We start from the raw sequence: 26,728 nt of genomic DNA, 5'->3' as shown, positions 1-26,728 counted from the left end.
TTTTGTTTTCTGGACAATGATCATTATCTTTTTTTCTAAATGCAAACTATCTTTTTAGTAGAGTAAATGAAAATAATGTAAAAAGTTACGAATAAGTGGCACTCCCCCCCCCCCCTTTTGAAAAAAATTATTTGCTATTCAAAATTTTTGACAAGCCAATTTCCCTTCTTATGTACAGGTTGAAAATCGAAGTGGATAGGTTTCCGAACATCCCTATAAATTCTTCATCTTGTAAGCAGATTTCTTAAAGACAACAAGATTTAGTAAAATTCAAAACATTTTTGTTACGCAATCCTTTGTCTTCTAAGGCTTTTATATAGAAGAAAGTCCATTTAATTGTAGTTAAAAGGTTACTTGTAGGTGTCCAATAAGTTGACAATTGCTGTCCATTATTTTTAAGAAAGGACAGATACTGTTAGTTCTTAAAAATAATGGACAGTAATCGTTAACTTATTGGACAGTGCCAGGTAAACCCAATAACTTCCTAGATGTCTACAAGTTGGCTGAAAATCACAGGCACCTGAAGTTAGGATAGCTTGTATAGATCTTACGTACATACCCCCTCCCTTTCTAGAAAGAAATTATTTTTATACAGAACCAATGATTTATCCAAAATATGTTATTTCCCCACGGATCACCCTCACAAGTCGTTCTGAATAGTCAGTTTCAACCTTCTGCTATTACCTTTAGAGATGTCAAGGGGTTTACCTGACCCTGTCCATTCTTAGAACAAAAGATGTAATGTTTTAAGTAGGATGTAGGCCTCAAACTGTCCATTCTGTGAGAGAAAGAACTGATCGAGGCCCTACCTCGATCAGTTCTTTCGCTCATAGAATGGACAGTTTGAGGCTTATGGCCTCTACTTAGTAAACCAGAAGTGGTAGAGGAATGTTTTGCTTCCAGCTGTTTGTTAGGCTCACTAATACAACTGTATTTTAAACGAGCATTAATTCCACTTTTTGACATCATACAGTTTCTTCAACAAAAATGGAAAACGGAAATATTCATATCAAGTGATCAGTCATCAATAAAAAAATTTTTTTGTTAAACACCACTCGGATTCCAATATATTCGTAATCTTTGGTGATCAGGTCTTCCAACAGTCTGCTGGAATTCCAAAGGGCATAAATTGTACTCCATTTTAGCTGACATGTTTTTATATTCTTATGAACCATATTCATTCAAAAACTAAATGAGAATAAAAAATCTCTTGCCGTGGCCTTCAATACATTTTGTTATATCGACGTTTTATCTATTAACGATAACAATAATTTTCATTCACATGTCGATTCGATAGATCTCTATGAACTCGAAATTAGACACCACAGAGTCGTCCACTTCTCTTCATACTTCTACTGTAGATATTTTTATTGAAAATAGATATCGACGGCAAACTAACAACTCAACTTTATGATTAACAGGATGATTACAGCTTCTCCATTGTCAACTTATCATCTTCGGTGTACCGTGTATCGTCACCCTTGGCTAGCGGTGACTTCCCATATTTATGTACATGAAGCAATATTACATTATAACCTGCAAATGGTATTCATATCTCTAAACTGATTCGATACGCAAAAGCTTGTTCCGCGTACGATCAGTTTTTGAATCGAGGTAGGCTACAGATGGTGCAGGGGTTTCAAGTCTCGTTTATAGTCAGCATTTCGCAAATTCTATGGTCGTTATAATGATATCGTTTGCCAATACAACCTACTATTGGGTCAAATGCTGTCGGACGTGTTTCTTACCGATTGTTAGACGTCAAGACCGTTCTTGGCACTTTGACTTTGACAATGGATAACTCCGTTTACTTGATCAAGATATAGGGCTCACAGTGGCTGCGACTGGTCGACAGGGGATGCTTACTCCTCCTAGACACCTGATCCCACCTCTGCTTTATCCAGGGGTCTATGTTTGCCCAACTCTTTATTTTGTATTGCTTATAAGAGTTACGAGATTGATCACTGTTCATTATATTCACCTTTCATTCATAAAATCATGTTATATCACGTCGTGTTTGATTACCGGTACAACTATTTGATCACATGCAATTTGGAAACTGAACCCGGATTTTACAAACCGTGAATCTACCTTCAGAGGTGGTTTACCATGAATCACATATTCTCGACAAACCAAGTCAATTTTTACTGATGCGTGGTGCTACATTCCATAACGATATGATGATTTTTACTGACGATATGATTTGCGATTTTGTGGCGATTGCTGATTACACGGATATGGATCTTGCTTGTTGTTATCATTTAAATCACTAGTCTGGTTTACGAAATACAATGCAATGATCAAGTAAGAGGAGTCTGTTGATGAAAACAGTCCAGAGATTTTTTAGAAACAAAGTTAAACACCTTGATCTCATACTCATCCTTCGGACTTGAGCTTCACCAATTTCTATTCTACTACGGTGATGTTTGTACTCCATGCATGTTTTTCTTTAGTGTACAGTATAATCATTGCACACAATGTCAAGCTACATTGTATATAGCTGGCTTTTTGGTTCATTTAATGGTGGAACATGGTAGAATTATCCAGGTCTATTTCATTTCATACTGCTACATTTAGTTCGGGCAATCAACATGGTCAACAAGATTGCTGCTTCATCTGGTCCAGTGATATAATAACATGTGATTGACTGTCTACAACCGTGTCCATCTAGAGGCATCATTTCTATTAAACAACGAGTAAACACAAACACTTTTCAAAGGTTTAAAATCTATTTCATAAGAAGCATAACAAAAATCCTGTGGTGTGCAAACTGCTACAAAACTGGAGGAACTCAATTCTTTACTTTCGTTTCGGAGATCTGGACCTGAAACAAAACAGAATTTTCTCTACATAAAACAACAACGCTTATTATTACCTACCCATATCAATTAGTCTTTAAAAACACACAACATACTTGAACGTAAAAGCTTTAATACAACGAAAGCACCAACAGTGGACATATGATAAGTAAGCTGAGATTTTCCCACCTTGAGCTGGAGCTAGACCTGTGTCTGGACTTCTTACCGCCACCAGACTTTTTGTGACTGCTGGATTTGGATTCTTCTGAGGGACTCCTTGATCGATTCCTTCCTGATTTTTTGTGTTTGTTCTTTCGTCCATCATCACTGTCTGAATGTGACCTTGACCTTCTCCTTTTTTTGGATTTAGATTTACTACTTTTAGAGTCTAAGGACTGACGGGATTTCCCTTTTTCATCATCTTTATATTTGTCACTATGTCTATGATTATCCCTCCTTCTTGACCTACTTCTACTCCTCTTCCTATCCTTTGACCTACTTCCACTACGCCTCTTTTCCCTTGACCTACTTCTACTCCTTCTCCTTTCCCTTGACCTGCTTCTATGTCTCTTTTCCCTTTCCCTACTTGTGCTCCTGTATTTCCCCCTGTCTCTTTCCCTACTTGTGCTCCTGTATTTCCCCCTGTCTCTTTCCCTACTTGTGCTCCTGTATTTCCCCCTATCTTTTGATCTACTTCTATACCTATCTCTTGACCTTGACCTGCTTCTACTTCTTTGCCTCTTTGACTTTTTTCTGTCAGAGTCACGCTCCCTACTATCGCTCCTGTCACGCGACACTCGAGAACTGTCTTTGCGTGAATCTTTCCTTTTCCTACTCTTTTCATCTTTGCTACTCTGTCTCTCATCAGTCCTACTAAAACTTCTGTCGAGATCTTCCCCCTTACTCCTTCTCCTATCCTTTGTATAATCAGACTCCCTGTCCTTACTCTTGTCAGACTTACTGATACTTTTTTCCCTATTCTTACTCTTTCCCACCACCTTAGATGAAGAACCTTTCCCCTTTTTCTTTTTTCTTTTCTCACTGACAGAACTATCCGAGTTGCTTGAGGAAGTGGAAGAACTCGAGGAGCTATCAGAGCTAACAGAGTCGGAGTCACTAGAACTTCCCGTTGTACTAGAACTACTACTCGAAGAAGTCCTATTTTTCTTAATTTTCTTTGATTTATGCATTGTGTGTTCTGTTTTTACTTTTGAATCTTTCGAGTGTTTTTTAGATTCCAAATTATTTTCAGGTTCAGATTTCACATCTAAACCAGGAATTCCGTTGTACTTGTTTTGAAATGGATAGCTGTGTTTTTCTGATATTGGATCCTTGAAGATTTTTGGTGCCTCTGGTTCTGTGATTTAAAAATAATTACTAAATAATCATCCTGTACATGTATTCTAAAACATTTTTTCTGAATGTAAAGTCAAAGCATATACCTAATTCATCCTCATTATAAATGCCCTCCTCTTTAATTTTGCGTTCATATGCCTCCCTTTTCTGTCGGATCCTCTCCTCTAGATCCTCATCAGAGTCTGGTTCCTCTTCATCTTCTTCTTCCTCCTCCTCCTCACTACCACTGCCATACCCTGTCAGACCTACAATATCACTACACAATCACCAAAGATTCTGTACAGGTTTTTTTTTTTAATTAGACCTTACCTTTCTACTGTAATTACCATTTCATTTGCAAAGCTTTAACTTTTGTCATTTTTGCAATTTATGAAAGTTTACTTTTAATGACAATTTCTATTGCTTACTGCTGTGTCCATAAGGACATACCAGTAATTAACAGTTCACTAAAATTTCTTCTCGCTTATAAAATTAAATTTCTGGACCAACAGCACATGAATACTATGCCAGAATTTCACTTCATCAAGTATACATGTCAGAGGCCCCTGGGCCACACTGCTCACCTAGGTTTATCTTGCTTTTTCAGGACAAACACTTTATTGTGCCACGGGATTCAGTTCAACAAACTTTAATCTTCTCTACTTGAGGAAGCTTGTGTAAATATTTCACAAAGCCTTGTTGTTCTTGATAAGATCTGTCATCTACATACATGTATATTCATGTACAGAACTTTGAGTTCTTAGTGTGATTCAACACAAATCGTAGTGAAACTTTATAAACTATTTCACATTCACTTTTTAGTTTGTAAGGTGGTATCTTGTTAATATTTGCATCATACTTCTGTCAAACAGTGTCACATTTTATCAATGTCGCATGTCTTGAAGTTACGCAAGTGTCATTAGGGTTTCATTGATATAGCAACAAGAACTAATGGGAAAAGACAGAACCTATCCAATAGGCCAACTTTTACTTAAAAGTACATTCTATCTAATGTCAGCAATCCTCGTCATCCAAATTATCACTGAACGACAGGTAAATACAAAGCAAGGTACCACCTTTCAAAGTCTAGAGTAAATGTGAAATGGTTTTATTTAACTACTGATATTATTGATTCTAGACTTTTGGTGACACTCTTTTATATCTATATACATATCCTCTTTTAATGAGGTTATAGCTATTCACCAGAATACATTTTACCAAGCTTGGTTGCAATGGACTGTGAAATTTTCTTTTAAAAATGTTGGCATCTACAGACACATGTTATAGACAGCATTACAAACATTAAATCAGAAAAGCTCACTTCAGCCCTTGGGTAAGCTAAGTATTATATGCAGTATATCATACATATTGAGTATTTATATCTGCAATGCTAACACCATAGAACTGATAAAATATTGTTGCATTTGTATTGCTATCTTCCCAGTCAGTCAGTTCCCACATCTTATGGCATATGTACTGCTCTGACAAGGGAAACAAACTCACATCAAGACAGTCTTGACGATAAAAAGAGGACATTATCTGACCTTTAGATAGTCAGTGGAGTCAGTGCAATTTGTTCACAAGCAATGAAATTTGATTCCTATCACTTGCAAGCAATTAAGTGAAAAATTGGTATTTACTTACCCAAGCCAGTCAAAGATGCTAAAGCAGTAGACCTGGTGAGCTGCTTTGCTGGAGCTTTTTGTACAATTATACAAACATAATTAGTTCCTCATCAGATAACTCTATATCTATACAATTAAGAGGCTGGATAAGGAATTATCTCTCCCCTATATTGCTCTCTGTGCTGTGAAAACAAATCTGTATTACATTTATCTGAAAAACAAATGGATTGCAACAACCAGGCTAGGAATATTTCAGAACGTGCCCTGAATACCTATATTTCATCTCTGTTATTCTTGACACACACATACCACAATTTATTTCATGTAAGTACATGTATGTGTGAGTCATTTTTATTAGTACACAGTCTGACGACCTCAGATGCAACTTTCAAAAACTTCATGACTCCATTGATAATTTTTATTTCTCCTAGCCCAGATGTAAATTGTGCATATACAGGAAAATGCATTGCTGATACATTTATTGAAACATATCAAACTTAACATCCGTATGGAAAGCACCTTATGAATATTGTTTTTCATTTTCTGGTTTAATGCTTTCACTTTCACTTTATTTATATACATACACATATAAGAGTTTCCATTTAAGAAGTTCACCCACTGGCCTCTTTGGCACATATTGTATAAAATTTCTAAATCAAACTTCACAAAACAAGTGTCTATGCCCTTAATAAAATACCCCAGAAGTAGACTTTTCAGAGTTTTATCATCACTACCTTTCGCAGCCCTGTTTTTTGCTTTATGGAACACCTCTTTACAAACACTTTCAATTTCTGAGTTGGTCACATCCAAAAGAATTTCTGTCAGCATCTTTCTAACTTTCATCATCTGCAATAAGTAAAACAAATTGATTTCTAAAAGTTAATGCATATCCTTAAATTAAAGCAAGACACATTATGGAATATGCCGGTTTCTAGATACGTTCAGGTTATTTCCCTTTGAAGAACTCTCATACATAAGGCACGAAACAACTTGTTTACATGTGGGAGTGGGACGAATATTCATCACTGCATAAGTAAATGTACTCTGTATTTTTCTCATACGCTGTTTCATCCCCTGAATTCAACTGATACACAAACTAAGTAAGTGATAAGTATTCAGGGAGTAATTAAATACATGGAATTCTTATTATATCACGTAATTTCGTTGGTCATGGGTATCATATCCAGAATATGTTTCTACTTTAGTAAAACATTTCTTTTGATGGTATTTTGGATTTCCTACATTTACTCATTTTAAGAGAAGCCGCTTTTAATACATTTCATCGTCTTCCTCACTGACTGTATGTTCACTCAGTCTCTGTCCCACTTAGGCACTCAAAGTTCTACTAATGTACCTCCTACACAGGAGAGCTCTGGTCTCGAAACTGGCGTATTAAATTTTTCTCAGTGAGTGCTATGTAAGAAGACTTCACCCCTATTTGATCTTGATCCCCCCCCCCCCAACCCTTCCTGCATAACTAGATACATTGAACTATAACATCCTTGAGTATTAAATACTTGCAACCAGTAAGGAAACAGCCACAGGTATTTTCAGATGCAAGAAAGAGAAGCAGAAGCGCAAGAATGAGAACTGAACAAAATCATAAATATCTAAACTTTGTTTGGGAGATTTAAATGAAATGTGTCATAGATCAACTTATCATTTCTTGTAGGGTCATTTATTTTCATAGGGTCCAATTATCATGGTTGGAGAAGAATAGACATGCTCATGACCTTGATTTTGTGGTCAAATGGTTGTTGTTCAGTTTCTATTTTTCAAAAGAGTAAGAATTTCATTTATATATCTGAGCATGTCCAATGAAAATTGAACTGCACAAAAACAAATAATATTGTAGTATATGAATCGACGACAAAACACTTACAAATTCCATCTGTTTTTCCTCCTCCGTTTTAAACTCTTGCGGGGAAGGGCTTCTCTTTTTGGCTTGTTCTGGAGATCTCGGCCTCTCCTTAACTGGAGCAGGAGACACTGATCTTCTCTCCTCTTCATCATCTGAATCCTTCAATGAAAATTAATGATAATTAAAATCTACAGAATCAACATGACTATTGTAACTTTAACAATGTTCTTTTCATAATGATTCCCGTAGGGACCCGGGTTAGAATAGGTCCTTAGTACCCCTTGCTTGTCGTAAAAGGTGACTAAATGGGGCGGTCCTTCGGATGACACCGTAAAAACTGCGGCCCCATGTCACAGCAGATGTGGCATGATTAAGATCCCTCCCTGCTCAAAGGCCATAAGCGCCGAGCATAGGCCTAAATTTTGCAGCCCTTTACCGGCAATGGTGACGTCTCCATATGAGTGAAAGATTAAACAATATTCAATCAATCATTTCTTTTTTACTTCAGTAAATTCACTTCATGTATAATTGTTCTGATGATGACCGTCCTAAGGTCGAAACCGGTCAAGCAAATAAAATTGACACTGCATTTTCATAATGTGTTGGTGATCTGTTTTGTTTCTTCAAAATGATTAAAAATGTTCACTCTGAACTTGCCACTGAAACAACACATCAGATTATGGAATCAGACACACTACCAGTACCACATGTTTGTGTGCCACTAAACATGTTCAGTTGTTCTTCTTCACAAAGTCATTTGTTTGGACTGCATCAAATAGAATTACAACTTTCAATAGCAATATATCAGTTTTACAATGTGTTCAGAAAACATATCATTGCTTTTCTGATAGAAACTAGAAAATACGCTTACAAATCTGCTCTTTTTTGGAACATGTGGTTGACCGTCTTCTGTCATATCTTCCATAACTTCCTTCTCAGCTTCTTCTCTCTGCTTTTCCGCTTCTATTTTCTCCTTTTCTAACCTTTCTTTCTCCATCTTCTTTTGTTTCTCCCGCTCCATTTTTTCTAAACCTTCTCTGATCCAAGCTGGAAGAGTTTTTCTTTTAGCAGCATCTGCAAGAATTTAGAACATTAACACACGGAAAAGTTTACCTCAAACCAAAATACAAATACATGTATAAACTGTTTTCCATGAACACCACGGAATGAGCATATATCACATGCCTCCTCTATTTATATAAGTGTTACACAGGCACACACTCACTCATCCACCCACATCAATGCATTACTGTCACCCCAAGACAATAAACAGATCACTTTCATTCACCGTATCCTTAAATGACATGTTCAAAATATCGAAAATGCATATAATTATGATTTTACAAGACATTGATACCCATCCCCACAACTTATAAAATCCAAATCCAGGATACATTTAAAGAGTTGTGATTCTGGTAGATGTTTACTTTGGAGACATCAAGTTGTGAACATCAGTGAGTTAAACAATATGAAGTGGCACCACAGGTAAAAAAAAAAAGGGGGGGGGGGGGGGTGAGAGAGAGGTGATGGTTCTACCTAACATCATAACCGTTTTAAACTCCTTGTGGAAGATAAGACATGGTAAACTTAATATACAAATATCTCTAACCTAATCCACTGTTTTCATCCTCAGTTCCAGGTGGAGCTAGATATTGGCTTCCATGCTGGTTGTTCCTGAAGGATCTTGAATTCTGGGAGTCATCGTCATCTTGCCCATCCCAGTAATGGTTATAATCCCCACTGCCTCCCTAAATAAACATTTCATCATTTTAATTAATAAGTATTCCACATGAACAGAACAGCATAGAGATCTGTATGTTTAATACTTTGGACAATCTTTCTCCATCAAAAATTCCTTTCCACTACATGGAAGAGACAGAATATTTCATTGATTGGACAGGTAAGTTTACTCAAATGTTCAGCATGCAAGAATCAGTATTAAACTTTTCAATATCTATACCGTCAGAAGACAGGAGCGCATTAATTTGATAAAATGATCAATTTATATTGCTTATGTTGTGTTGATGCTTATGTTGTGTTGATACTAAATTAACTAGATTATAAATGCGTATAAATAAAAAGTACATTTTAAGTGCAAAAAGGTCAAGATTACCACATTGTAGATCAATGACATGCACTGTGACCCGCAAAGGAGAAGGTAGAAAAAGGTCATTATATGAACCTCATTTTGAGAAGAATGTAGATCATTATTCAATAACCCAGATCATGTCTACGACATATTAGATGTTCACATGATACAAAAGTTAATGAAAATCCGAATTTCCTTATTTCTGGCCAAAAATCAAACACGCAACTGCCTACCTTTAGAACTTATATATTTTGTACACATGTTTTTGCTGCAACTATAGTATAACAAGAATTACGGGAAGGCAAAATTTTTTGGAAAAAAAAGGTCGAAGTCCAAGGAAAAAAGGATTGGTTACCAAATGAAAAGAAAGGTCATGAGGAATTTATGTGAAACATCAAAACCCAAATCTCCCTTGGCTCAAAAGATATAGCCAAAGTTAAAAGTTCTTTCCTCAAAGTGTGACAACACTGCCAGGGTCATGATAATAACTCTCTGGACATTCCTACCAGCCATGCTAAAAATGGGACATACACAAACGTGTGCTTCACGTTTCCCTCAGCAAAAATTATGTAAAATTTTGAAAAATTGTGCAATTTTCTTCTGAAACCAAATATTTGCACAAACCTGTAACAAACAGGTGGCTTTAGACACTTATACTCATGATTACAATAATTTATTTTTACTAAGGCATCATCTTGAATAACTTTATAATAGATTTCATGACTTTATGTCTATTTTGAAATTTAAGTGAAAAATAAGGCAACAAGGAACTTTTATATCCTACCTTGTCCTCCTTTTACACATATATTTTTTTTAAAATTTGTCATCAATGTGGAAATAAAAAACACTGTATACAGGGTTATTTTCGCCCCTCTTGAATTTGCAGACACAGTTGTGTTAATAAAGATATAAGAGAAAAAACATTTTCGTCCAGTTTTGAATTCGCCCACTGACAATGGGGGCAAATATTTCCCTGTACACAGCATGTCTTAAACAGCACAAATCAAGTGCAAACCTCTAACTTTAATGAAACCTCATTCTGATACACTGAATATGACAAAAGAATTTTAGATAATCACTATTTAGGATTTTTCCCCCCCATGTTTTTCGCCACATTCAACAATTTTTCAGTTATATAATGGCACCCAGTTTTTGTTGGTGGAAGAGAGAACCCAGATACAATGTAACTGGGAAGAGACCACCGACCCTCCGAAAGTAAACTGGGAAACTTTCTCACTTACTGGCGAGAGCGGGATTCGAACCCGTGCCGACCAGAGGTGAGAGGCCGTGTGATTATGAGCGTGATTGTCTAACCACTAGGCCACAGAGGCAAAAAAAACAACCAAAAAAACCCCACAAATAACAATATTGGATTCTGTCAGTTTCATACAATACGGTGATAAGAGTCAGCATACTTGGTAACTGTATGGTTCTCCTCCATGATTATAATCAAATGCTGGGGGGAAATTTCCTTGGTGGGAGTAGTCAAACGTCTGTGGATTCTGGAAAAGAGCGGATTTACATGTATCATGTGACAAAAGTGCAACAGAATCTTCAACATGGCAACGTCCTGTTATCTCTTTCATAGTGCTACCTCAAAACTACCTTCAATGTGATTTTAAAATTTGCTCTTAATCAATTTGAAAATTATAGTCTTATGGTTCATGAGAAGATTTTTTTTTTAAATTTTCCATGCATATCAATATGTAAAACTCTAAACCCTTATTGTATCACCACCCAAGCCCCAGTGGTCATGGTTTAAAAACACTTGAATATTTGTTATATAAGTAAGCTTTCATTCAAGATTGGGCTTATCTAGTCTCATGGCTCTTAAGAAGATTTTTATTTCAAAATTTAATTTAATTTTTACTATTTTTCGATTATCTCCCCTTTAAGAATTTAGAGCGGTGCCAATAACAGACAGCTTGATCAGAAAATTTCCCTTGAGCCTATTGTTCAGGTGAGCTGAAATGTTACAGCACCTTGCCTTCTCCAACATTCACGTCCCATCCTGTGGCTACATTCATGTTCCAGTTAGGCAGCCCTGTCCAGCCCCAACTTTGATGACTGTAATCTACAATAGAGCATAATAAAGATATAAAGGCATCTGATCACATTAAACATCAGAAATTGGGAATTATCTAGTCTGTTTATTTAATGGGGATATAAATGTTTGATTTGCAGAGCACTACACTTATATTTTGTAAATATTTTTCTTTTTTCTAAATTTACAAGTTTATATGTCAGATGGAGAAGTCAGCGATTTCATTTAATAAAGATATAAAATATATCAACATAGAATACCCCTATCAATGGTATAAAATACATATATAAAAACACTATTATAATGATGATTGATAAAAATGAAATATCATATAAAAAATCAACCACATTTACCTTGACTCTGATAAACTGGCATATTACCGTGGCTGTTGGAGCTTTGTGAATTATTTTCATTGTCTCCTTCAATATCCATATCATCGCCCCCAGTCCCACCACTGGTGGGCGGAGGTGGGGGTGGTGGAGCCCCACCCATTGGCATGGTAGGTTGCTGGTCTGCTACATTTTCTCTTTGTGCAATCCACTGCTTTGCAAGTGCAGCCCAATCGACTACAATTACAGGCATAAGTAGCACTCAATAACTGTTCATATAATGATTTTATACATGTATTAAAAACCTATACAGGTCAATGAATTGAGATGTCTATTTCACTGACTATAGAATATAGATTCTTTATCAGCAGATCATATTTTAATGTATCATGATACATTTCACATCAATAATTCTAATTTTCTTGAAAGAGTTTAAATAATTCTATAAACACTAATTTTCCATCCAAATACTGTAAAATAATGCATTTATACTTCATACAATACATGCAACAAATTCTTAAATGTCAAACGTTTGAGTGGTCCATCTGATAATTACCTTGGTCATTCGGCATACCCTGAAATGCTGCTTGTTGAATGGGCCCACTGCCCCATGGATTAGCCCACATCTTTTTTTTTCCTTTTAGAATTCAGTACAACATAAATCTGAAATACATGAAAGGAAAACACAAGATTACACTCTAGTATTAAAATGATGTATTCCTTTATAGTGAATGATTCCCAAGGAAATCAGGTGATGATGGATTCTGATTATTAAAGTTGAGTGTTACTTTTGCACCTTCCAAAAATGATACAGCCCACCCTGACATTTTTTGGGAGGGCTACCATTCCAAAAGCTCCTTTACATTAGAAAAACACGAGAAAACCAATAGTTTTCCCATTAATATACATGTATATATCTAGATAAGTGAAAACTACATTTTTATCCCTGACAGTTTTGTGCACAAAAACTGGGTGAGCTTGATAAAATTAAAATCTTGAGCAAATCATTGTTGTTAACTTATCATCATTTAATAAATTATACATCTTTTCATAATCAATCATATTATCCATTTGAAATGCAAGTTTAAATTCTCTTATTCTATACATGTATAACTAATGGGAAAAAAATCAACAACAAAAAGCTCTTCATTTATATCAACTTATGGTACAAATATGATTATACAACTGCAAAGTGTTCTTTCAAAAAAATAAAAGATGGAAAAACAAATTCTGCTTCTTTTTGAAATACAAGAATAACAAAACAACCATTTTTTTTCATTCAAATTTATTCAGTTCTTGAATCTGTTCATTGAATATTCCCCTGCCACAGTCTATGCGAAAGTTTTTTGGACCACATAGGACATTCGGTCCTGTGTAATCAATGAACACACCGGACCGAACCAAATTTTGTCAGACCGAAAAACCTAATGTAAAAAGTGAAACACGTGAAAATGCAAAACCAAGGAAATCTTATTTTATTATACTACAGTGGAACCCCGTTATTACGTTTTCCATTTTGTCACGATAAAATAACGTAATACCGGGGGCAACGTAATAAACGTTCCCAGTTAAATCCGTTAAAAATATCATTTGGAAATTGTATATCATCCGTTGGTACTCCGTGAAGGGGTGTGTGAATATATCTTTACTGTTTCTTTGTTTAAAAGACTATGATACTTTGTTTTATTTACATCTTATCTTTAATGTCCGTAATTCTTCATGTTCTTATCCCTTTTCTTTATTTCGGTGTAGGATACATAAGGATGTTTTGATAAACGTTGCTTTTTCTGCATTCGTTTGGACCGCCATTTTGTTCAACTTTAAAACAATGCGTTCATGTAAATTTCTCTCAATAACTCGTTCCGGTTCGTATTCAACATTCGTATTTAAAAAATAACAAAACATCGTTTTTATTAAGTTCTCTAATTACACAATACACAACACAATAAAAAAAATCCCGCCCAAAAAACAACAAAACTATAGACACAAAACGCACACGATACCCAACACTTACACACTTCTCACCAACGATAAACACGGAGAACAATTTAAGCGCAATCCACATAAAAAAAAAATATAATGATGCACGAAGATTTCATTTATAACGCTAAATGATGGCACTAAAATCACGTGCGCATCAAGGGATTTTAAATATTCACCGAGGTAAATGCTGTGCACGAATCGGCCGATAGATTGGTGTATGTATGGACGAGATTTACGAACACCCAAGCTGCATGTCGAAACAACGAACAATTTTTTTAATTGAACACCTTTAATCACCTATGTCCAAGCAGTTACCCAAGCGGTTGTAACATTGCTACGATAAATCTTGTCTTTCTTGTTTGGTACCAAAGCTTTCCGTGAATAGAGTTTTAATATCGAAGGTAATCACACTATGCTGAGCTGAACACGCAGGCGGTTGAGAAATTATTTCTTTGATTATCAAAATATGAAAAATGAAGTAAATTTCATAGAGTACAATTTCTAAATAAACATTATTTAATTGTTTATCACTGGCTTCTATACGGGGTATTCACCTGTATTGATGTCGCTAGATCTATCGAAGCGTGATCAGTCAAGCGTCTCTAATCCCCAAACAGACCAGGAAATTTAGGTGGTGACTGCCTCAGGCAGTCAAGGTGTGAATGGCTTATTATTTTGAGAATCACTATTGAATAATTAGGGGTTTATTACGTTTTTGTCGGAATTTTTACAACGTAATACCGAGTCCCGGCATTTTAGGACAACGTAATAACGAGGTCTATTTTATATAGGTTTGTTAAATAATGGTTTTGTGCTTTGAAATTCCAACGTAATATGCGGACTAACGTAATAAAGGGGGAACGTAATAACGGGGTTCCACTGTAGTAATACTATACCAGGGATCCCCCTCGCATAATACTTTAGACGGTCCATGCAGTTTAATCACATTCATTTATGTATTTGGATTTGTGTGATATTTTTTACTCATAACAAACATTTAAATGACTCTGCGTCAAAATAATACAGCTCAAAACCGGACACTGAGACATTCCGGTCCGGTGTAGAAAATGACGCATCGACCTGAGGCACTGCACATCGGTCAGGTCTGACGGTCCGATGTCTTTTGCAAAGACTGCTGCCAGTTTACAATGTACTTTATATTTTCAATTTACATTATTCAATGCATTTGGGAAATTTTGGTCATAAAATTGGGAGAATGGATCACCTTTTGTCATAGGGAATAGGTCTGATATTCGGTAAAACTTTGAGGGGAGTGACAGCCCTGTTATATAATGGAAAAAACTAGAATAGATTTTTTATATAATCTCAATTGAAGGATGTATACTACATTGCCATAATGGCTGACTTCCTTTTAAAACATGAATGAAAATATAAATATCAGCAACAGAAGTGTAACGATACAGTGATCGTATTGACTGCAACGGCTCACGATATATGTGTATCGTAAGGTATATATCGCGAAACAGTATGAGTTGATTTTTATTGACTTACTTTAAAAATCTACTTAAGACTAGGGCTGAAACGATATGCCCCTCACAATAAGGATTGCAATACTTAGGCCAAGAATCAATATATTTTCAATACGATACGTTTTACAGATCTAAGAAACCAATAATAACTTTGAAGGAAAACTTAATTACAAAGATTCACAGTTGCAATTTTAAAAGTAAACTGTTTCCAAACTGCCGAATTGTAAAATGCCTGTTGGCTCTGTAGTTTAAACTGATTAATTTCATTATTTATTTTTTTTGTCAGACTCGAGGCTAACAACAGTCTGACCATTATCAGACAACATTTTGTCCCTCATGCATGTAAAAATAGTAAGTACAAGTCAAACCCCATGTATATTACCAAACCCGATTTTAAAAAACGTATCGAACCGAAGATCGAAGCAATGAATCGAACATTGAATCGAGCATTTATATTGTACAGTATCGATACTTTGCTGAATCGTTTCAGCCCTACTTACGACCTAACAAATGTTAACATTTAGAAATGGCAGAAAAGGAGATAGACTCAAAAGTTGAGATCGTAAAGTGATGTTGAGATGTTTATTCTATAAATTCTAATACTGTGGAAGTAAAAAACACAACAATATGTAAAGATTATCAGTGTATTCAATTATTGACAACTGTATTGTATCGCATGACCATATCGTAATATGTATCCTATCGTGAGGTGGCTGGCAATACTCGGGCCTAATCAGCTCACCTGAGACTAGCCTGAATATTTGGACTGACACCTTCACTGAATCTTGGGAGTAATCTTTCATAATTCATGTTTGGGAATTTACATACAACTTTGGCTGGTTCTAGCACAATGAATATTAGGGCTGGGACGATTCAGAGTTAGCTCGATTCGGTTCGGTTCCGATTCAGAACAGCACGGTTCGGTTATTTTCGATTCGGTTCATGTTAGGTCCAATTTATCTAATGATACAAAAATTAACAATTTTAATGAGTAGCATATTTGATTTGATTTTATTCAGGTTATATAACTATGTGTGGTCATTTGTAAGCATCATATATATTCATAATGGCATTTTATAACTTTGATAGAAAAAAGAAAACACTGACAGTCTATCAAAATTTGTTATATTAATATGCTGCATCAGTTTTGGATTATTAAACAAATCTATAGTGAATCTGAAATGTATATGATATTGTTTTCATTGATATGCAAAAATTCAACAATTCTATCAATTAAGAGTCTTTGAAAATCTCTCCTTTATTGATTTACTTCTCTCATATTAACTGTCAAATCTGTGTCATTACCTACGATGTTGATTTCACTCCACCACTGACAGAAATGCTATATGTAATGATAAACTGCAATGATCTTCCGGACCATATTCTGTTGGTATCTGAGTGGTGAAAACTCTCAACACAGTAGTGATTTATATCTTTGTTGCATAAAAAACCACATGTTTTCAACATCACTCGGACGTCATATTTGTTGTTTTGGTGTAAGTAAAATCTAAACCGAACCGAACTCCGGAATTTGTAATCGGTGCATCGAATCGAATGGTATGAATCGCGGTGCATCGAAATTTTCGGTGCGCTGCACAGCCCTAATGAATATGTACATGTAATTTCTATCTAGGCCCTAGTTTGGGTTTTTTTTTTATCATTTAGCTATATATATAGCCAGGTCCAGAACAATTTCTTTATTTTGCTATATATAGCTTTAAAAAACAATATGAAATACCACGATATAGCTATTTTATTCCATCTAATCAATATCTCAAAGCATAAAAAAATCGAATTTAACTTTAGTGAAAATATTTCATCCATGTAAATATTTTCCTCAGGAAGAATTTTTATTCAAAATTTTTAAATGTTAAAATTAGGATTATTCTATCTTCTGCATGGAATTAAAGTCAATGAGGATAAACAGAATAATGGATAGGCAATAAGATCTGGAGGTTTAAAAAACTTTTTTAGAGAAAATTTTCATACTCAAAACTCCGTGCTCTAAATTGTACTCATACTCAAAAGTGAAGATTATAGATTCTACAATGCAAGGTTATTAAACTTAGTACCTAGATGCCTCAATGCACACAATAGCACAAGCACGAAAATTCTTAAATGACAGTGTTGTTCTGAACTCTAATATGAACAGTGTTGTGGTTACTTCAAAGTATAAACATGTTGAATATTATTTGAATTGTTGGCTATACTATTGCACTAAAAGAACTAGCTTAATCATTTTCAAGTGGCTTTGTAAATAGATTGTACAGGACCTGAGAGTAGGGATTCCAGTATATCACAAGAGAGTATGGTTATAAAAAGAATGTTTATTTATTTCAAGATATTTTTATTACCATAAAATTGTTTCTAGGCGTTCTGATATGTTATGTGCACTAAATATTGATGATATCATCATAATGTTGTATCGACGCAAGCAACTTCAACTTGCCGCAAGTTTCTATATCTTAATCATGTTTCTTTTGGTATTTCTTAATTTTGCACACACATAGAGAAGGCGTATTTATCACACATCAAATAAGAAATAAGTATACATGTTATCACTGTTTAGGACCTACCGTTTCATCTCAGTACACATAGTTTTGTCTCGGATTTCTCATGTTCAATTCCATGTTTCAGCCATTTTCTTAAAAGCATTTCCCAGTAGAGGGTCTACAGCAATTTGCCAATGCCTCTATCCCTAAGATGATCGAACGATTAAAATCCGAATATGAATATATAGTTAAATCTCAACGTTCTGGGAAATCATGGAAAAGTAATCTTAATGAAATGTGATATATTCAAATATCTGCAATGAATTCTGTTTGAATAATTTTTTTAATTATTTTCTTTCTTTCAAACATAACGGAAATAGAAAGACCAGGCCATCCGCAACAGGTATAGAGTGCTAGTTGTATTTCCGGTATATTTAATCATGTTTTGCAAGAGATGTACCCGATTTATGTCAATCTCAAGGTTAAGTATGATATATTCACCAATTTTTTAGATTTATTTTGCATAGAATAAGATTCAATTGTCTCTCTCACACACATTAAAAAATTAACTTTTCAAATGCATGTAATATCATGGACTCTTCACTAGTACCATGTCACTTGACTGACTACTAGATTGACTAGTACTAATATGTTGACAGTGCTACCGTTTGAGCGAGCGCAGCTTCATGTATATACATATTTAGTAATGTTCATACTTTGATCAGGTTCAATTTAAACAATTTCTATTTGCCAAATAATCAGTAAATGAATAAAATTAGGCAGCAGAAACCACAATATGAGCAAATGGTATATATAGTAATATGTTTTACGGCGTGACCGTGTTTGAGGGCGAAGCAGAAAAGTTTTGGCATTAGTATCTATATCCAAAACAGGACAAAAACAATCCGAAGTTAGCACGCGGACGGAGCTGTATCAAAGCATCCTAATTTTGGACATTTGATCCGCCTATATATTGAACGCGGGAAATATAACGCAATCGATGTAAACAGTACACTGTGACGTCATATTCAGCGTAACACAGCGTTTGAACCACAACAAAAAACATGGTGTTAATCGTGGAGTGATTATATATGATTAGGAAAATAAGATTTATATGCTTTTACGGATTTTATGTAACATCTCAGAACGACGTGAACTAGAGTAGACGAGATTCAAAATGGAGAAATACATGTCCACGCGCTAATATTCGAATCGATGCCATTGGTACCAAACTTTTCAAGTTCCATAGGTATGGTTTAATTTTTCATTATTTTCCTATATTTTCCTTTTAAACATGTATATACGTGTTACCTATAGGGAGAGCTCCGCTCTCACGGCCCTTCGGGCCGTGAGAGGGCTTTGCCCTCTATTATGTTTTACAGCGTGACCATGTTTGAGGGCGAAGCAAAAAAGTTTTGTATCTATATCCAAAGCAGGACAAAAACAACCCGAAATTAGCACGCGGACGGAGCTGTATCAAAGCATCCTAATTTTGGACATTTGATCCGCCTATATATTGAACGTGGGAAATATAACGCAATTGATGTAAACAGTACATTGTGACGTCATATTCAGCGTCGTTATTTAGCAAATTTACAAACATAGCGTTTGAACCACAACAAAAAACATGGCGTTAATCGTGGAGTGATTATATATGATTAAGAAAAGATTTACATGCTTTTACGGATTTTATGTGTAACATCTCAGAACGACGTGAACTAGGGTAGACGAGATTCAAAATGGAGGAATACATGTCCACGCGCTAATATTCGAATCGACGCCATTGGTACCAAACTTTTCAAGTTCCATAGGTATGGTTTAATTTTTCATTATTTTCCTTTTAAACATGTATATACGTGTTACCTATAGGGAGAGCTCCGCTCTCACGGCCCTCACAACCAAGTCAACCATATTAAAACTTTAAATTTCTGGTGGAGATCCGCAGCAAAAGTAGTAATAGAGGGCGAAGCCCTCTCATGGACCGAAGGCCGTGAGAGCGGAGCTCTCCCTATAGGTAACACGTATATACATGTTTAAAAGGAAAATATAGAAAACCAACGAAAAATTAAACCATACATATGGAACTTGAAAATTTTGGTCCCAATGGCGTCAATTCAAATACTAGTGTGTGGACATGTATTTCTCCAGTTTGAATCTCGTGTACCCAAGTTAATGTCATTCTGAGATGTTACATGAAATTCGTAAAAGCATGTTTGATCCGCCTATTTATTGAACGCGGGAAATGTTATGCAACTGATGTAAACAGTGCATTGTGACGTCATATTCAGCGTCGGTGTTTAGCAAATACACAAACATAGGAGACATTGCATTGAACAATCGCGTTTTAAATCGAGTAGTGATTATATATATGTTTAAGAAAATAAGATTTACATGCTTTTACGAATTTCATGTAACATCTCAGAATGACGTTAACTTGGGTACACGAGATTCAAAATGGAGAAATACATGTTCATGCGCTAGTATTCGAATCAACGCCATTGGGACCAAAATTTTCAAGTTCCTTAGGTATGGTTTAATTTTTCGTTGGTTTTCTATATTTTCCTTTTAAACATGTATGTACGTGTTACCTGTAGAGAGAGCTCTGCTCTCACAGCCCTTCGGTCCGTGACTACTTTTGCTGCAGATCTCCACCGGAAATTTAAAGTTTCAATATGGTTGACTTGGTTGATATTATAAAATTATCACATGTGTCGTACGTAGATTGACTTTTGTTAGACGACATCGTTTGTAATAGACAAGAATATCTACATTGATATAGAAAACATCGCATGACAGTGATTGATTGAATGTCATCAGACGCAAGTCTTTCTGGTTTGTTGTTGATAAAACGTTTACTATAATAAAGCAAATATTCCTATACCTTGGTTTACAATGGTTTTCATGGGGTGAAAATTTACAATGTTACCGTCAACTACATGCAATATTTTTATAATACTCGTTAAAGCATGTATAAACATATTCCGACAGTAACGCATTAAAGCATGTAACATATTCCTATATTACACATTTTAAAACATGTAACATATTCCTATATTACATATTAAAGCATGTAATCTATTCCTTTATTATATAGCTAATAAATAGTCTATTATAAAATCTGCGTAAAATCTAGAGAAAGTTAGCGTTCACTATCCTGAGAATTTATTGAACGCTAACTTTGCATTGCGTAAATTGTATGCGTCCGAAACATTCCGAATATGAGCGTTCAATATTGACGTTACCGTAACGACGTAAACAAGCCAAAATGGCAGACGGCGGTCCTCCGAATCTGACAGAGCCGGTATTTGATATTTACTTAAGCAAATGTTTTACTGTACATAAATTATAATGTCCCCATTCACAAAATCAGTTTGCTTCATGCATTAATGACGGATTAAATATTGAACAGTTAAGAAATGCATGCCGATATTGCACACCTTCACCTTAGATGCCAATATTGATGAATTCTCGTCTATTTTGGAGTAGTTTGAGTGAAAAGGGATATAATTTAACAACTAAACACTTTAGCTATATAATAAAAGGGTTATTGAACTTATATAGGTGAATATTGACACTCGTTGGCTGTCAAAATGCACTCGCAAGCTCGTGCATTTTGACAGCCAACTCGTGCCAATATTCACCAATATAAGTTCAATAACCCTATAATATTACACATTAAAGCAATTGTAACATATTCCTACAGTATATTGTACATTAAGCATGTAACATATTCCTACATTACACATTGAAGCATGTAACATATTCCTTTCTTATTAATGCATTAAAGCATGTAACACATTCCTATATTACACATTGAAGCATACATTTTAAAATATTCCTACAGTATTTTTTACATTTAATGCCCTAGACTACCTTAATCATGTATATAGGGAATAAATGCCTTGGCTATTTTATAGAGGTATATGTATAACCAATGGATGTTAAATGCTTTCATTGTTCATATACTCACACACCCCTCCCTTCTAATGTAAATTAACTATATAAACATTTATTCATTACATGTGCGGTGTTCCTTTATCAATGAGATATTCCCAACTTCTGTTCAAGACCAATCTGGGCAATAAAGCGAGGGTGGCAATATAACAAATTCATCATTGCAGACAATTTACTGAGCAGTCAAAAGAAATTCAATTCCATAAATTTATTAGGGCTCCATTCTATATAAACATTTGGTCCAGGATAATCTTGAGATTGATTCAGCAATTATTTGTGATTAATCTGACCACCTGAATACCTCGATTTTCCAGCCTGTTGCACGTCAAGGGTAAACCCTATAAAATTTGACCATTTGTGTGTAAAAGTCAGTGGCATATGGCATCATGTAGGGTTGGCATTATAGTGGGGATGTTAACATGGGGGAGAAATTGTTCTTTATGATTTTAAGGCAATATGCAGGGGTGGCATTATAACAGGGGGGATATATTTAGAGAGCACTGTATATCTATCATGGCACAACTGGGGTATTTGTTTTATGTGTGTTGGCTTTCATGTCAACTTGAGAGTACCTTACAAGTGTGTCGATCGTCGCAGTGTTTCTATCGAGAAAAATGATAGAATTAAATGACTAAAGTTTATGATTAACAAAACATTGGTGAATTTTTTTTTCATGTTGTATGATATTAAAAGGAAGTTGGGTCTGTTTACACATTAACCACTAAAAATGAGGAGGAATTACTTCCATTCCTTATAATTTAGATATTAGATTTAGTTAAAAAAAATCCATTAACTTTAATGTAATTTGATGAATGATCCTGAAGATTTGTGACCTTTATATGATGTGGAGCAATATTGTCATAGCAACGAAATGGAAACAAAGGATCTAAATGTATTTTGACGTCATTCCCAGAACATCATATATGGTGCACCTTAATGGAAACTTAGTTTAGATGATATAAGTAATGTTACAAGTCAAATGAAGCAATGAAATTGTGTTTTACAAGTGAAAATAATTGTCAGATAACCTAACAAAATTTTACCTAACAGTACTACAGATGTTGCAGATGATAATAAACATCATTGATATTCATTTGAACTTTGGTATCTTGAATAACATGGATATGTCGAAGTGGTTTGGAAATCCCAACTTATTCTTTAAGTATTTTGCCCTCGATATCTTGAATCCTTGGATATCTCGAATTTTTCTCTCGGTCCCATCAAGTTTGAGATAGCGCGGTTTGACTGTATATGAGAATGAGATTATGAACAGTTTATTTTGACAGACTTGGACGTAACAGTAAGAGATGGCACTCTGACCACTCGCGTCCTATTGCCCAAACTACAATAGACGAGGAAGAGCATGAAAAATTTAAAAAACTGTCGCATACCTGGTGGAATGAGATTGGAGAATTCCAGGCCCTTCATGCTCTCAATGCACTAAGAGTTCCATGGATAAGGGACTCCTTGATAGAAAAACAGGACCAGCCATCTCCGTTACACACAAAACCTTTGATGGGTGTACAAATTTTAGATGCAGGAAGTGGTGGGGGTATTTTATCTGAGGTACGATACTGTTAATGTAATGGATATACCGTATAGCTGTTTTTTTCCGCAGGGTTATAATTTTGGCTTATTTTAGTGGTTAGATAGCTTTCTGCCAAAATTTCACATGCCAAATATGCACCCAATTGCGACTTCAGTATTTGAAAGAGAAACAACTCTTCCCTGTATGCCAAAGTTTATTCCACTAAAATTATTAGCGTACCTTTGAGTCAGCAAATTGCCAAATTTTAAACCGACAGAATAAACCCGCTATACGGTGTTCTGCACATAGATATGTCATGATGTATCTTTGAATTACACGCATATTATAAACTCTCTCGAGATTGTCATTGTATGATGGCCTTCCTAATAATCAGATATTGCAGTGTTTTGTATCGTCCATAGTGTATGTTAGAACAAAACAGGAGGCTTGCACTGATCTCTAATGATGTAATATTCTAATTAGGTAGTAATTCAATGGTAAAAATAGATTTCTTGGCACTGCAATATGATGAGATGCCAATACACTGCTGCATTTTCGCATCAGACCATCCAAATTAATATACATGTACAATTTCATTTTATGAATCTTTAAATTTTTTATATATTTATACATGCCTTAATTGTTACCATGCTAACTTGTCTCCTGATTAGTTAATAAAATACATAATTTGTATCTTATGTAACAAAAACACACTTTAGGACATATTTAATTTGATTATGTGTAAATGGTGTGCATTGTAATACTGTTCATTTTCTAGCCACTTGCAAGACTGGGGGCAAATGTGATTGGAGTGGACATGGTGGAGGACAACATTAAAGTCGCTCAGACTCATTTAGAGGAGGATCCAGGTATACGAGGGAGCGTGAAGTACATCCAGGCCACTGTGGAGGACCTGGTGGGGACGAATGAGGAGGCATTCGATGCAGTGGTGGCCTCGGAGGTGGTGGAACATGTGTTGAACATCGATACTTTTCTCACTTCGTGTTGTAAGATTATCAAGGTGTGTCACTGGTCTCTGTGTTGCTGAATATTAGATGCAGAACAGGAAAAATATTCTAGATTTCATAGCCCCTGGGGCTAGTGATACTTTTAAATAATTCTCAGGTGACCGATAAGGCCTGTTGGTCTCTTATTAAAGAGTTGAGCCACTTGGACTTTGAAAAATTTCAATTGGTTCAAAGTTTCTGCTCATTATCTAAGTCATTCATGAACATTTTGAATCGAAATTCGGAATATAGATATATCACGAGAATATGTGGGCTAGATAAGTTTTGGCAGATTTATTGCCCTTGGGCAGGAGCTATTGTGTCACTCTGGCACAAGCAGTTCTTATCGTGCTAGATAAAATTGGAGTAATACTATTATGTTCAAAGGATCTATTCAACTCTGTTGACAATGTTGAGATCTATTTGACTCTTTTGACAAAGTTGAGATCTATTCAACTTTATTGACAATGTTGAGTAGTGTTAGCAGAAAGAAATGCTTCTATGCAACCATATGCGACCATAAAGCGAGATCTATGGATTGATGAAATTTTTATCACAGTATACATTTATCATTCTATTTTATAATTGTTGATTTTGTAGCCTGGGGGATCGATATTTTTGACAACAATCAACAAAACAGCCCTCTCCTATTCTGCGGGGGTCATAGCGGCAGAGTACCTGTTACGCTTGGTTCCCATAGGAACCCATGACTGGGAAAAATTCATCTCGCCTGAGGATTTACAGTTTATGCTGGACAAGAGTAAGGAATCTATACAGAATTCTGATTTAGTCTGTTAAATCATTATGAGTGAAAGAGTACTGCATTTAACTGAAATATTAATAAAACTATGACAAAAAACCACCAGTATCTTTGACTTTAAGGAGGAACGCTACACCAGAGAAATTTTATATGGATGAAAAGTGGAGGATATGTACAGCAATATTTTGAAATTGAAAACTTAAATTTATTTTATTAAAGGCAAAAAATGCAATTTTAATAGAGAGCAATCTGAAGAAAAAAAATTAAAACCCCTGCTGGACTTGAACCCACAATCTACAGTTCAGCAGTCAACATGCTAACCTACTGAGCTACTCAGCTATATGCAATTTAATCTGAAAGGAATAGACTAATATTGCTGAAATCTATATTTTTATTCATGTTCAAAGAGGAAGTCACTACAGCCATTATGACGATATAGAGTACCTCCTTTAATAATGAAAAGTAACTTGAGGTAGCAGCAAGTTGGATGAATTATTTGTCAAGAGTTGTCCTCTTATAGGAGAATTGACTAGAGGAAATGTAGATACCACTTAGAATGCATTTAAAATATTTCACAGGTGGATTTTCCACTACTTTGATCCACGGTATGATGTACAATCCACTGACAAAAAGGTGGAGTTGGATTAGCAACACAAGTATTAACTATGGACTCCATGCTGTCAAGTTACATTCACATGACAAGTCGGTTTCTGAAGACACTACAAGTGAAGAAAAATCCACAGAAACAACAGAGAAGCCTGCTTAGTGTGTGTGCATGAATATCATCTAATATCTAAAATTTTACTTCATGATGCTGTGATTTACTGGTGCGTATTGTATAGGAGTACTGGGATTCAGTTTCCATAGCACACAGTAAATTGAATGTGACCTAATTCCTTAGAGAGAGCAAACTGATTCAGAAATGATCTGTAACAAAAAGTGTGTTTCTCCATATTAATGAGTGCTTTACTTTTCACCTTGTCAGACAGCATGCCTTTTACATGTTACTATAATCGTGATTGTGGTCTTTCACTCAGACCTTTGAATCCACACTATTAAACATTTGAAATGTAGAGAATGTAATGGGAGATAGGTTCAGCTCCTTAGTTACGTTTCCTCCAACTCTTGTTTGTTCTTTTGTTAAATTCACAAAAGACACTGACAAGTCAGTTTTATTTTTTAAGTTTAAGTAAAGAACAAGACTGCATTGGGGGGAAAAAATGGTATCTAAATGGAACTTGCATATATGGTGGAACCTTTATGTCCTTGAGCAGTTGATGCTCCTAATTATTCTTGTACAACCAGACTCCCCTTTGAATGACAATTCTATAATGTATACCTAAACAAACTACTGACAGGAGCTATAAATAAAGTATTTAAACTTTTCACCAAGAATTGTTTATATTTGAATTCAATACAGGTATCATACCATT

The 26,728-nt window shown here is 35.2% G+C and overlaps 3 protein-coding genes across 7 annotated transcripts in view; 2 read left to right on the top strand and 1 right to left on the bottom strand.

Annotated features, from left to right (window-relative positions):
* LOC125675520 (glutamate carboxypeptidase 2-like) overlaps positions 1 to 26,728 on the top strand; it is a 283,989-nt gene that overhangs the window by 53,840 nt on the left and 203,421 nt on the right. The gene's annotated exons all lie outside the window — the stretch shown is intronic.
* LOC125675845 (arginine/serine-rich protein PNISR-like) lies at positions 2,711 to 18,242 on the bottom strand. Of its 4 annotated transcripts, none has more exons than XM_048913666.2 (13): positions 18,131 to 18,242; positions 12,638 to 12,744; positions 12,106 to 12,318; positions 11,691 to 11,782; positions 11,124 to 11,210; positions 9,229 to 9,367; positions 8,491 to 8,693; positions 7,641 to 7,778; positions 6,493 to 6,604; positions 5,778 to 5,831; positions 4,241 to 4,399; positions 2,988 to 4,155; positions 2,711 to 2,824 (listed from the first exon to the last, which is right to left on the bottom strand). In XM_048913666.2, exons 2-13 carry the CDS (start codon positions 12,705 to 12,707, stop codon positions 2,800 to 2,802), a joined length of 2,460 nt encoding a protein of 819 aa, XP_048769623.2. In that variant the 5' UTR covers positions 12,708 to 12,744; positions 18,131 to 18,242; the 3' UTR covers positions 2,711 to 2,799. The 4 variants fall into 4 exon arrangements, with proteins under 4 accessions (XP_048769623.2, XP_056014477.1, XP_048769621.2 ...); XM_056158502.1 differs by having other exon boundaries at positions 12,133 to 12,318; XM_048913664.2 differs by having other exon boundaries at positions 2,711 to 4,155.
* LOC125675867 (ubiquinone biosynthesis O-methyltransferase, mitochondrial-like) lies at positions 18,454 to 26,683 on the top strand. 2 transcript variants are annotated; one of them, XM_048913698.2, is made up of 5 exons: positions 18,454 to 18,527; positions 23,287 to 23,566; positions 24,307 to 24,549; positions 25,136 to 25,295; positions 25,874 to 26,683. In XM_048913698.2, the coding sequence occupies exons 1-5, from the start codon at positions 18,487 to 18,489 to the stop codon at positions 26,059 to 26,061; spliced, it is 912 nt and encodes a 303-aa protein (XP_048769655.1). In that variant the 5' UTR covers positions 18,454 to 18,486; the 3' UTR covers positions 26,062 to 26,683. The 2 variants fall into 2 exon arrangements, with proteins under 2 accessions (XP_048769655.1, XP_048769654.1); XM_048913697.2 differs by lacking the exon at positions 18,454 to 18,527 and adding an exon at positions 20,400 to 20,572.

The sequence above is a fragment of the Ostrea edulis genome, chromosome 3 (assembly GCF_947568905.1).
Source record: "Ostrea edulis chromosome 3, xbOstEdul1.1, whole genome shotgun sequence".
Taxonomy (NCBI): Eukaryota; Metazoa; Mollusca; class Bivalvia; order Ostreida; family Ostreidae; genus Ostrea; species Ostrea edulis.
The sequence above is the reverse complement of the archived record's forward strand: the minus strand, read 5'-3'. Positions and strand labels throughout refer to the sequence as shown.

Bases quoted from the DNA above. Each gene is read 5' to 3' on its own strand.
- LOC125675867 (XM_048913697.2), top strand. From the start codon at position 20,415: ATGTTTAAGAAAATAAGATTTACATGCTTTTACGAATTTCATGTAACA. The intron at 24,550-25,135 runs GTGTGTCACTGG...TTGATTTTGTAG, and splicing joins CGTGTTGTAAGATTATCAAG to CCTGGGGGATCGATATTTTT. The intron at 25,296-25,873 runs GTAAGGAATCTA...AATATTTCACAG, and splicing joins ACAGTTTATGCTGGACAAGA to GTGGATTTTCCACTACTTTG.
- LOC125675845 (XM_048913664.2), bottom strand. From the start codon at position 12,707: ATGTGGGCTAATCCATGGGGCAGTGGGCCCATTCAACAAGCAGCATTT. The intron at 11,783-12,105 runs GTAAATGTGGTT...GCTCTATTGTAG, and splicing joins GCCAGTTTATCAGAGTCAAG to ATTACAGTCATCAAAGTTGG. The intron at 9,368-11,123 runs GTATGCTGACTC...ATGTTTATTTAG, and splicing joins GAGAACCATACAGTTACCAA to GGAGGCAGTGGGGATTATAA.